We start from the raw sequence: 12,369 nt of genomic DNA, 5'->3' as shown, positions 1-12,369 counted from the left end.
GTGGAAGGCGAGTGAAGTGCCACTGCATCGACCTAAATCCCCTGCCCTACACATGCCTTCTTGTTTCATACTGCAAGCTGATTCTGTCTCTTTAAACCTTGATACCTACTTCCTTGACAGTAAACTCCCCTGAGCACAGACAGCGACTCCCTCCAAGCAAAGAGGCACTAGAGGAGGCACGCCAGAAACGCATAAAGGAAATCAAGCTGAATCGCACACTGAAGGAGACAGGGATCTATACTCTCTTTGTTGTCGTCGTCCTCTTCTTGTGTTACTCCAGCAGGGATGGAATGTCCTTCTACATGTCCCAGTCACTCAGAGACATCTTTGTGGACAACACTGGCACTAAAAACACAGTCAGAACTACTCAGCTAAATTGAAATAGCCATCTGTGACAAAACCCTTTTGGATTTGATTACATTAATCACATCTTAGAATGACAGAATAAATACTTAAAACCAGTTTGCCAAGCTTAGAAAAAGAAATGGTTTACAAATTTTGGACTAATTGCCAGGAGTATTCTGTTTGATTTCTTGTATGATTCCATTTCTTTTAGTAAGCTTGATTCTATGAGAGGTTGACCTCTGATTATATACAAGTTGATAAATATACAAATGTGATTATCACAGAAAGTTAAGATACAACGAATTATAATATTTTGTAAGAGCAAGGAAAAAAATGTATTTAGTAATTGCATGTATTCCCTTTAACTTAAGACTCATAAGAAAGGAAGAAGTCATTCTTTCATAGATTTCCTTCACTCCCAACAGAGTGCTAAGGTCTCCTTCAAGAGCTTAGAGAAGAGCACACCTGATCTGTTCTGGCAGTGGGTGGAGGAAGCCCTCATCCCTGGTCTCTATGGCAACACGTACTACAACGGAGTACCAATGCATTGGAGGCACACCAGGTTCATTGCTGACTGGCAAGGGTACCGGGTAGGACCAGTGCGACTCAGGCAACTGAGAGTGAAGGATGGTGAGCCACAAATGAAACAAGTTGCCTACTGAATAATAGCACCACTGCAAACTCTGGTGTGATTAATTAGTGTGTGCTCTATTAGGTACCCATTTTCCATACATCAGGTACCCATTTCCCATACATTAGGTATCGTTTCCCATACCATCAGGTACCCATTTCCCATACCATCAGGTACCCATTTCCCATACCATCAGGTACCCATTTCCCATACCATCGGGTACCTATTTCCCATACCATCAGGTACCCATTTCCCATACCATCAGGTACCCATTTCCCATACCATCAGGTACCCATTTCCCATACCATCAGGTACCCATTTCCCATACCATCAGGTACCTGTTTCCCATACCATCCGGTACCTGTTTCCCATACCATCCGGTACCCATTTCCCATACCATCAGGTACCTGTTTCCCATACCATCCGGTACCCGTTTCCCATACCTTCGGGTACCCATTTCCCATACCATCGGGTACCTGTTTCCCATACCATCGGGTACCTATTTCCCATACCATCAGGTACCCATTTCCCATACCATCAGGTACCTGTTTCCCATACCATCAGGTATCCATTTTCCATGCATTAGGTACCCATTTCCCATACCATCAGGTACCCATTTCCCATACCATCGGGTACCTATTTCCCATACCATCAGGTATCCATTTTCCATGCATTAGGTACCCATTTCCCATACCATCAGGCACCCATTTTCCATACATTAGGTACCCATTTTCCACACCATCAAATACCAATTTCAAATACCAGTATCTGCAAAACTGAAACCCTTCCTTTGCCATGGTACAATTTACCTGGAAGCCCACCAGTGCAAAATCTCCAGTAATATTTACATTCTTTTCAGAGCCATGTGCCCTTCATCCAGACATAAGCATGCTGCATGCAACATGCCATCTTGACTACTCCAATGGCAACCAAGAAGAGAGCAACTTCACCGTTGCCTGGCAACTAAAAGATACTCCCAACTTGAGGCTTTATTCTGAGGAGGAAAGAGCCCCCTGGATATATCAAGACTTCCTTGAGCTCAATGGAGTTCCACATCCTGGGAGACTTGCCGTCTACTCAGGCGGAGGTTACATTGCCGAGTTTGGCACCACTACTGCCGAGGCCTTAGCAACGGCCCATTTCCTTAGAGAGACGGGATGGTATGACAAACTGACGCGCGCAATCTTTGTCGAGTTCTCCGTGTACAATGCCAACATCAATTTGTTCAGTGTTGCAACTCTGTTGGCCGAGACATCGTCGACAGGGGGTGCTTTAGTGACATCGCACATCCACACTCTGCGGTTGTATCATTATGAGGGAGCCATTGCAATCTTTAACATCATCTTCCAGGTATCACAGTTGTTAAAAAGGTTCAATTATATTTTGTTTGACAAATAAGTCTATTGAATGGTTGTTTTTTTTCTAGTCAATATACATGCAATATGAAAATTATGAGTCAAAAGATTAAACAACATTCTATCACATACTTCATCAATATTTGTAAAAGCAGAATATCTACATGTACTTTTAGCTTGATAAACATGAAATGCAACACTTTCTGTTTCTTTGCTAGGTTATTTTTGTGGCTTACCTTCTCTTCTTCATCATCAAGTTGATCTTGCTGATCAAGAAAGCTGGATTGAAGGAACTGAAGAACTTCTGGACAGCTCTGGAACTGATCCTGCTACTGGTAGCCATAGTCGCGGTTATCATGTTCGCTTTTCGTGAAGTCTTCATCAAACTTGCACTGCAGGAAGTCAAGAACAAAAAACAAGGTTACTTCAGCTGTTCTCAAATCAAATTTTAAGACTTTTTTTCTAATTTTTCCAAGACCTCTTTGAAGTTTTAGCATAAGGATCCTTGAGTTCCCTTGATTTCCAAAGAATCTTTCAGCATCTTTTTCAGTATCCTACGGTTTTCTTATCACTTCCAATATTTTAAAAAAAGAAAGTTGACTTCCAGACAATGTTTACTTTCTTCTTTCTTATCAGATTCTTCAATAAATTGAATCCCAAACAAAAGTTAAGTTGACAGGTGGAAACCATTCTTCTAAAAAAATCCAGTCTTAAACGTGCGTTTAAGACCAGCTCAGGAGAATGGACGTGACTAATGCCAAGTCACAGGCGAGGGAAATTATCAGCGTTCAGTCTGCTGAGTTGGTCTTAAACATTAGTTTAAGATTGGCCAAGCACATACTCATTCCCATTCATAAATACTTTTATAGTCAGAGAGTCAAAAGATTTCCAATGGTTTTGTTCTAGAACTTTACATTAATTTTTCCCGCACCCCCGTCCATTTTATTTTACGGAAGTCCAAAAAAATCTGCTTATACGGACTTGGCACGCGCTTCCTGAGCAGCGTGTACACAGACTCTTGATCAATCAGAATCGATTAAACTGTCTTGTATCCAGGTGCCAGTGTGTGATTTACGCAGCAGGCACTATCACTTCTCATCAGCGGGCATTATCAAATGTTAATGCATGGTCAAGTTGCACGTTGTTGAACAGGAAGACTGAGGTAGTGATAAATGTACAATAAATATACTTCTTGTTTTGAGCATCTGTTGAAATGATTCACTCTATAAACCAAATACATATTCATCCGTTTGAAACATCCAACAGGAAGATTTGTCAACTTTGGTCACATTGCCAAATGGGACGAGCTGTTTGGTTATCTCTTGGCTTGCCTGTCGTTTCTCTCTCTCATCCGATACATGCATCTCCTGCGACTCAACGCCCGCATGTCGCTCCTCGGGATGACACTACGACACGCCTCTAGGGATATCCTCCACTTCCTCATCATGTGGAGTCTTGTGTTCTGCGCCTTTGCTCAGCTCTCCTACCTTCTCTTCCATGGCGTGGTTGAGATGTTCTCCTCTTTCGTTGCCACGCTTGAGACGCTCTTCTCCATGCTCCTTGGGAAGTTTGACTTCAATGCTCTGGTGGAGGCCAATCGGTGGCTAGGGGGCGCTGTCTTCCTCATCTACATCGTGACCATGTATCTGATTCTCACCAACATGTTCATCACTATCATTGTGGAGGCCTTCAACCACATGAGACATCAGGAGGGGTTGAATGAGGTGATAGACCCAGAAATTGTGGAGTACATCGTGGAGAGATTTAAAGCATTCTTTTTGCGTCCCGTTCAAGGAACAAAAGCCACATCTCAAGTAACCGGTGAGTTCTGCTGCTGTCAATTTTTAACTAGAAGCTGCAGAAAAAGCACCATTTTTCTAACAAGAGAAACATAATCATTACTTTCAGCAAACAAATTGTTAGAATTCAGGGAAGGCTTTTCATGCCATGCTATGTCTCATCATTGAAGCATGTGGTTAGCCTCACATAAACCAGCGCAAATTCAACAGTTGCTAGCCCACAAAAGGCCACAATCCATCTTCAGTCTCTGAAAAGAATTACGAATCTACAAAAAATTTCAATCTACTCACCTAGCTTTGCTGGATAATTTAAACTTGTTTTTACAGCCAAATTAACGTATGAAGATACGATGGACTTGCTTGAGAAAAGCGTGGATAAGATTGTCAACTTTGTGGAGACCAATTACGGGAAGGTTGATGTGACAGCCAATCAGAGCGAAACCCTGGGGTCACCAGCAAGAAGTCTGAGTCGTATCTCACTTCACTCGGCTACGCGCTCCTCCGATAATGGCAGCAAGCCAAACAACAAGAAAGCATGTAATCGCGTCATATTTGTTGCATGAAAAAATGGCATTGATTTCTGGCTTCAGATGAAACGCCCACTGAGTACTGCTACCATGATTGATAACACTACACCTATATTACGTGTATATAACGGTTTTAATGGAAGCTTGCCATGTATGAATTCATCAACTGTAAATATGAAAGGCAATTAGTTAACAGTTAATGTACATTTTGTCATTATAGATGGCCACAATGTGAACTTGAAGGAATCTTGCCTCCTCATAAATTTCCAGATTTATTATCGCTGAGCCTAATCATATTCTGTGAAAGTTTTGATATGCGCTTATGCTTTCTTTGAGTTGAAGTTCTGTGTCATGTGAATTAATATGAAAGTAAATACAAAAACTAAGAGATATTAAAATCTTGTTAAGGTAAATGTAAAAACATACATTATGTGTGTACAAAATGATGCTCTGTGATAAAACAATTTCAAGTTGAAGAAATTTGTAATAGATTTTCAAATAACTTTAGTTACATTTGATTAAGATTTCAAATTAACGTTTGAACTCAATGTGAGCACAATTAATTCAAGACAGTTTGACTCTTTTGATGTCGAGTTTTAGCATATATAAATTTATTCATCCTTGATATAAAGTTAAGCATGATTTCCAAATCACTCCTTGTTACACAAAACACTGCAAAGAACAAGATGTCTCAAATGACAGTTATTTCCAGACATTTTGGAATCTGTGTAAAACAAAATGTAATAATGTGTGTCATAGAATGTGACAGTTTGTAGCCCATGTGTTCTGCAAATTAGATTAATCATTTGACATGAGAACTTCTGTTCATTTTCATCAAGGTCTGAACATTTTTAGGTCCGAGATGCGAGGATGCTTACTTTGTGGGATGAAAAGAAAAACAATGTAATTTTCTTAACAAATCTTTTAAACATCTCCCACTTTGCTGAATACAATTTTGGCACAATAGAAAATAAATGGAGCCTGTCCGTGAAATAAAAACAAGACTCATCTGGCTCATATACTGTATCATATTCAAAACTTAGGCTGCCAAAATAGATCTTGAGAACAAATCTTTCCTGTCACCAACATCATCGTCATAATCATCAGCAGCAGCAAAATCACTTTTGTAGTCTCAAGCCTTGTCCAACTCCCAACAGTTTCCATGGAAACTGTTCATATAGCGCCCTGCACAATCCCACATGGTTTAATTGTCGGTGAAGTTAGCTTTTCTCTTTTCCACAAATGCTGCCATCCCCTCCTTACGATCTTCCTGAAAGGTAAGAGAGGAACATACTTTCCCTTTATAACCAATTGATCCCAAGTCAAATTACAAGTCAATCACAACTACAGATAACTTTCGATGAAAGTTATCAGAAAGTCTTACAAAGACAGCTTGAGAGCAAGTTGTTGGCATCTTGCAAAATCCTCTACATCAAACCAAACCATAAATCCAAACATTTCCGACCAGCCCAAACAACCCAACCCTAACCAAACCCAATTTCAGCCAAACAAAACCAACATAATCCAACTTATCCTAAACTAAACCAAACCCAACTCAGGCTAATCCAACCCAAACCAAACACAGACCAACTATACCAAACCAAACTAACTAGCAACCAAAAACTTACGGTTGCAAAAGTGGCATAGAAGATTTTCTTCTCAGTTTTGAGTCCTTCTTGCAAGGAGAGTTCGTGCGCCGCGTTAACCGCCTCTTTCCCCATGGCAACCGTCAGTTTCGAATTTTTACCAATTTTCTCGGCCAACTCGATGGCCTTGTCAAGAACCTCCTCCGATGGGAAGACCTTGCTCACAAGCCCTACAGATGAGATTCAGATGAGATTGTGTTGTTAATAAAGCTTGCCATTTCGCTGCCATTCAAAAATGGCCGAAGTATAAAATACTCTACATGATAGATTTCGATACTCAACCCTAATCATACTAAAATGCAACAAAGATTTTACACTAAACCCTCAAGAGTCAGGCTCCCTTTCTGGATGTAAATGGGAGAAGCTCTGTGATGCAACTGAAGTGATAAGCTCTAGCAGAAACTTGCTGAACTGCGTGCAAAAGTATAATCCATGTACATTTGCCAGTATTGGCATACCTCATGCATGTAAAGTTTTATAATCCTTGACTGATACATGTCCACTATTATTCTATTAACAAATCCAAGTTTGAGAAGAGATAATTATACATGAACTTGATGTTTCAGTTAGTGTGCCCTTGAAAATGGCTCCAAGTGTACATCATCTGGTTTCTCAAACAGTGGCCCTTCTTTTGTAAAGCTTGTAAACTTCTCAAGTTCATGTGATAGTTCCAGGCAAGAATATCAATCAAAGCCAAAATCATGGGACGATTGACTTCAGATGAGCATATTTTGCTCAATGAATATTACATGAAATTCCCAAGGTTTTCATTACCCATTTCTTTGGCCTCTTGGCCAGTGATAGGATCTCCTGAGAGGACCATCTCCATGGCAACAGATTTACCAACAGCTCTGGTCAGCCTCTGAGTACCTCCCGCCCCTGTTGATTAGGAAAGATACTAATAATTACTTTAAGGTACAGTCCATCATTTACAATTTGCGCATTGTGTTAATTAGCTTGTTAAGACAGTGAAAATGGGAAATATTACTTCAAAACTTTGTTGGTGAGTAATTCTGACAGACACTTTGTTGTAATTTTTTCTTATGCTCTTGTGATAAAGAGCACTTTGAGTGACAAAAGTGCCCTCTAAAAAGCATTGATGAAAGGTTTTTCTGAGAATGGAAAAACTACCACTTTCTTGTCACTTCAAATGAAATGAGGTATTAAAAAATCTTGCTTGTATTGTTGTAACTCATCGTAATATCAATGAAAACAAGTTGAGCTGAATCTTCACTCCGTCTTTCCTTTAACTTTTCTCCCCCCTTTCCACTAAAGCACCACTAAAACAATATTCAGGGTGGGTGTTCTCACAGCGTGATTTCATACCTGGGATTGTGCCCAGCAAGATCTCTGGCTGACCGAACTTGGCTTTGTCTCCTGCGTAGATAATATCACACATCATGGCCAGTTCGCATCCACCACCAAGCTGCCCCAAAAAAGATCAGAGTTACTCCTCTCAAAAGTCTGTCCCAAAAGCTCTACATCATCTCATCGCCTGCTAGTTTCCAAGTTGGGTAGATATTTATGAAGGAGGAAATTTCATCACCACGGTTTAGAACTGTATACGGAAACTGACTAGGTGAGGGTCATCACTCATCTCCTGTGACAACATTGTTGGATTCGTCCACATGGGGCATGAATGACTGATCTGCAAGATCACCCAATTGCTCTGCACAACTGATCAATCCTTGCGATCTTTTTCCTTCCCTTTTTGAAACAATCTATCTCAGATGTGAATTGGAAAGAAAAGAATTATCCACAGATCAAGCAAGAATACTGAGTGATCACGCAAAGATCAAGCAATCATGCATATCAACCAATCGTATCCAACATCAATACTACTGATATATTTCTAGTTATATTTCTATTATATTTCTTACAGCATAGCCATTGACCACAGCAATCACAGGCTTTTTAGTCCTTGTGACTTGATCCCAATGAGCCAGGAAGTTGCCGCTGTACACACTCTGGAACGTATATCCCGCCATCTCCTTAATGTCAGCGCCGGCTTCAAGCGCAGCCAAAAAAGAAAAAGGAAAGAAAAAAGAAAACTGAACACTATATATATATATATGTATACACACATTGTGAAACTTGACGTGACCAAACTATGAACTGAGGTAGAGTCTACAAAAATTGACAAAAACTTAACTTTAAAGTTGCAAATATCTCTTTCTCACACTGAGTAGGGAACAAGCCCTTTTTACACAGGCAAAAGATTATCATAAAAAATCCTACACACAGGAAAGTGATTTCAACCAGTCATTTATTATTGAATCAGCATTTACACAAGCCTTATTTTTACTTTAATTGTATCCAATGCAACACACTGAAGTAATGCTTTCTACTGAAATACACTCTCTGATGTTAGAGAACAATTTTTACCTAGTAGTTCACGACTTGAAGATTTTTATGTCATAATCAAAATGACTATAGATGCTTGGGTAATTTAGTTGGAATACTCAAAAATACAATAAATTATCGGTTGATGCGTTTTTCAAGAACATACCAGCGAATGCCTTCTGTGATCCAGTCAAAATGATGCAGGAAACCTCCTTGTCTGCTTCAAACTTCTGCAAGGCATCAGACACATCGTCCATCAAAGCATCACACAGTGCATTCAGAGCCTTGGGACGATTCAACTGAATCAAACCCACATTCTGTTTCTCTCCTTTCTTCTCCACGATGATGTTCTCATAATTGGCTGAGTTTAGATGGAAAAATTCAACAAAAAACCTGAAGAATGAAGCAGTCATATTCACCAGGTCCAAACTAAACACAATTTACACATCTGCAGAACAACAGCCAGGCCTTAAACTCAAAGGGTTCATTATCTGCTTAGATGAGTAACTGTAAGTTTCTTTCTGTCAGCACTTGTAATCTAATTAATTTTGTCTGAACTTGTACTAGCTGACGGCCTACATGTAGAATGAATCCCACAACAACATGAATAAATTTGTCTTGGTAAATCTCCTCAACCATGATTGGCTTAATTTACTTCTATTCCAATGACCAACCATAGCTCGGCTTTCTTCTGTGGGTGACAGGAAAACAACTAGGAAAAGATAAGAGCTGTGTTGTGATTGGTTAAGTTGTTATACTGCCGACGATTTTCCAGGGCATGGATTGGAAAAATGCTCACAAATTTCACCATTTTAATGAGATACAATTAAACCTCCCCAGCAGACATCTGACCTCACTAAGAAGGGATGAATTAATTTTGTAGCACAAGTTTCTCTGATGGCAGAGTAAGTTGGCACAATCGGAACTGCCACAACTGTGTTTATGCGAGTTTGTACATCATGTGCATGTATAATGTTCATTGCTATCTTCAAGGTTTGTATAAGCCTTATAGTTCTGGAATTAATGTTCAGGCAAGTATTGAATCTCATAGGTTTGTCAAGTGTTGTCTATATACATGTAGGTATGTGGCCCAAAAATTCACAGTCGTTAAATGCCACTGCCATTTATACAGTTTGAAAGGTCTTGAGAAAAGTTTTCCAATATCACCAACAGGACCCTCCTCTGAAAAAAAAAAGAAAGCTTGCTGGGGTCGGCTGGCCGGTCCGAGTCAGATAAAGCAGCGGATACTGCAAACTATTTTCAAGATGGAAGCTCGGTGGTCGAGTGGTTAAGACATCTGCACTAGTAAGCAGGAGGTCGTGGGTTCGAGTCCCACCCGAGTAAGCATTTTTTGTGACTTTTTTCGCAAGCTCTCAGACAAGCACTGAGCATACAGTGTCTATTAATATATACATGTACGTTGGGTAAGGGCAAAACCTGTCATATAAATTTACATCTCCCCAACACAAAAAAAATACATCTTGAAAATATTACACATGTCTTGAAATGGAACAGCCGTCAAGACGATGAGGGGTCAAGTGCCGTATTGTTCAACGACCTTATTTCAAAGATGGCGATTGCGAGAGCGAGCCCGTGAGATTGAATGGGTGAAGGCAAAAAGACTGGAAAATACCAAAACAACCTGAGTGAAATCATTCAATAAATGGCGCTAAGAAAGCGGAGAGGCTAAGGATCATCTTTGTGTGCAAAAGAACTTGCGGCCACAATGATAAAATGGTGCGCCAAAAAAAATTTCAGTGTGGCTAAGGATGGAGCGGGAGTGAGAGTCCGTGCCACACTAGTGGGGCTACCTAGTCGGTCATACTAATTACCGTCACCACGCGACAGACCGTCAACACACCGTCAACACCCCAAAAAACATGTTAAAAATCAAAACTGTGGTACTCGACTGTAACACGTACATGTTTGACGAAGGGATATTTTGCCTAAACTTCCACAGGTTAGACTCAGGATAGGAAAATTGCCGTTTTAATTTGGCCGAATCGCCTCTTTCGAACAGCTCAGAAATCAGCCGCCATGTTACCTCTAGGGCAAATGGGACCATACCATTATGCTAGTGGGGTGGTGATATTATATGATAAAGATACAACACTTCTTCCTTTAAAGTTACTATATTTGTATTTTTTCTTAACATTGAATAATTGTCCCTTTTCGTATTACAAATGGGTCACGTGGAGACATTTTGTCTTAAATTTTTCAACCTCGGGGAGACATTGGTCATTAGGGAGACATTTATGACAATAACTGTGTTAAACAAAACTATGATGTTGTTTCTGCTATATTGATTTTTATTATCTTAAAAAGTATTTAATTTATGGCGCAGCATATCCATACCTAAATGGTACAGTCCAAACTCCATGAAGAGGCAAGATGGCGGCGAACAGCTATGCTGCTAGGGGTGTAGTCCACTAATTCAGCCCCATTGAAAACAGTGTAAAATCAGCATTGTTCGGGGCCCAATAATATGCGTACCAACATCCCTGAGGCATCTGAAACACATGTTAAATTACATGTATGGTCCATAATCTTTCACTTTCTTTTCAATTTTCTATGGGTAAACCGATCACATTTTGAGTTGTTCCCTCAAAACAAAATTACCCCCAAAAAGTGATTTTTCCAAAGTCTGCGTGCAGCCATTTTTCAAGTGACAACCCTCAACTTTCTCAGGCACTTAGGACCATTTTTCAACAGAATTTTTTAGCCATTCTGCTCTCAGATGAAAGCCCAAAGACCCAGGGAGTTGATTCTGGCAAACAGTTACACAATCTCACCATTTTGGGGGCCATACAATCTCCTTTTTCAAAAGATACTGTGGGGGCACTTTCAATGCTAATGAGCTGGCCAGAAATTCACGCTGGAATTAGTGGACTGCAACCCTAGAGATTTTTTTTTTCGTGTGAAAAAAATCCATTTTGCAAATTGATTTGTGACCTCCACCTACTGGAAAGCCTCTTTCAGGCCAAGTATTACACTTCCACGCTTCGTTTGTGGATTAAAGTTGTATTTTCGGGAAGTTGACGCTGTGTTGACGTTACTATCATATGGTTACAGTGTGTTGACGGTGTGCTGACAATAATAAGTAACCCTACTTACATGACGTATGGACATGTTGGAAATCTTTCCGTGTGGACTTTGAATGCACAAAGTCATGAATGATGGGGGAACACCTAGGCCTACAATCATGACAATGCATACAGTGCCAATGTCACGATGCAGTCAGCATGATCAGGGCCGGCCTCATGCCATGACAATGCCTAGGCATACCTCATGTATTTATTTGGGCCTACGACGGTCATGACCTAGGCCTCGCCTACCTGCAGACGACAAAGATCGAAAATTTGCCGCCAACGGAAGCTTTGAACACACCGATGACCTCACCACTGGTCTTGTCACTAGGGTTTTGCCAAGGGCAGACATGCACTTGTACAATGAGGCCATTGTCCACTTGGGAAGTTAAAAAAGTCCAAGGTACGCACAATCCCACCGTCTGCGATGAGTAATCGTTCACCCCACAGTGCTGTATAACGTGTTATGTTACGCGTGTGCTTGCAATCTATTCCAAGGTCTTCCATAGCGTACATAAAGAAGGCTCAGGGAACAAGACTTGCAAGGTCAGAGCTGACCAAGAAGAGTTCATATTTTGACCTTTAATTCTCGTGAGATTCTACGTGATAAGAATGAGGGCGGGATACACCAATTTAT

The 12,369-nt window shown here is 40.4% G+C and overlaps 2 protein-coding genes across 2 annotated transcripts in view; one reads left to right on the top strand and one right to left on the bottom strand.

Moving 5' to 3' along the window:
• LOC110986117 (polycystin-1-related protein-like) overlaps positions 1–5,467 on the top strand; it is a 27,925-nt gene extending 22,458 nt beyond the window's left edge. The window contains exons 21-26 of the mRNA XM_022247761.2: positions 121–356; positions 771–975; positions 1,836–2,326; positions 2,550–2,751; positions 3,598–4,152; positions 4,458–5,467. Coding sequence (XP_022103453.2) covers positions 121–356; positions 771–975; positions 1,836–2,326; positions 2,550–2,751; positions 3,598–4,152; positions 4,458–4,693 — 1,925 coding nt within the window. The 3' untranslated portion in view covers positions 4,694–5,467. The remainder of the gene's footprint in view (positions 1–120; positions 357–770; positions 976–1,835; positions 2,327–2,549; positions 2,752–3,597; positions 4,153–4,457) is intronic.
• Positions 5,247–12,205, bottom strand: echs1 (enoyl-CoA hydratase, short chain 1). Its single transcript, XM_022247763.2, has 7 exons — positions 11,982–12,205; positions 8,813–9,007; positions 8,184–8,311; positions 7,630–7,729; positions 7,078–7,182; positions 6,286–6,473; positions 5,247–5,927 (listed from the first exon to the last, which is right to left on the bottom strand). Exons 1-7 carry the CDS (start codon positions 12,103–12,105, stop codon positions 5,862–5,864), a joined length of 906 nt encoding a protein of 301 aa, XP_022103455.2. The 5' UTR covers positions 12,106–12,205; the 3' UTR covers positions 5,247–5,861.
• Positions 12,206–12,369: the final 164 nt, after the last annotated feature.

Source organism: Acanthaster planci, linkage group LG07, assembly GCF_054643075.1.
Source record: "Acanthaster planci isolate LZ-2023a linkage group LG07, COTS_SCS, whole genome shotgun sequence".
Lineage (NCBI taxonomy): Eukaryota > Metazoa > Echinodermata > Asteroidea > Valvatida > Acanthasteridae > Acanthaster > Acanthaster planci.
The sequence above is the reverse complement of the archived record's forward strand: the minus strand, read 5'-3'. Positions and strand labels throughout refer to the sequence as shown.

Excerpts from the sequence above, each read along its gene's own strand:
- echs1 (XM_022247763.2), bottom strand. The coding sequence starts at position 12,105 with ATGGCCTCATTGTACAAGTGCATGTCTGCCCTTGGCAAAACCCTAGTG. Across the intron at positions 9,008-11,981 it reads TCGATCTTTGTCGTCTGCAG|CCAATTATGAGAACATCATC; the intron begins GTAGGCGAGGCC and ends ATCTAAACTCAG. Across the intron at positions 7,730-8,183 it reads CTGTGGTCAATGGCTATGCT|CTTGGTGGTGGATGCGAACT; the intron begins GTAAGAAATATA and ends TTTTTGGGGCAG.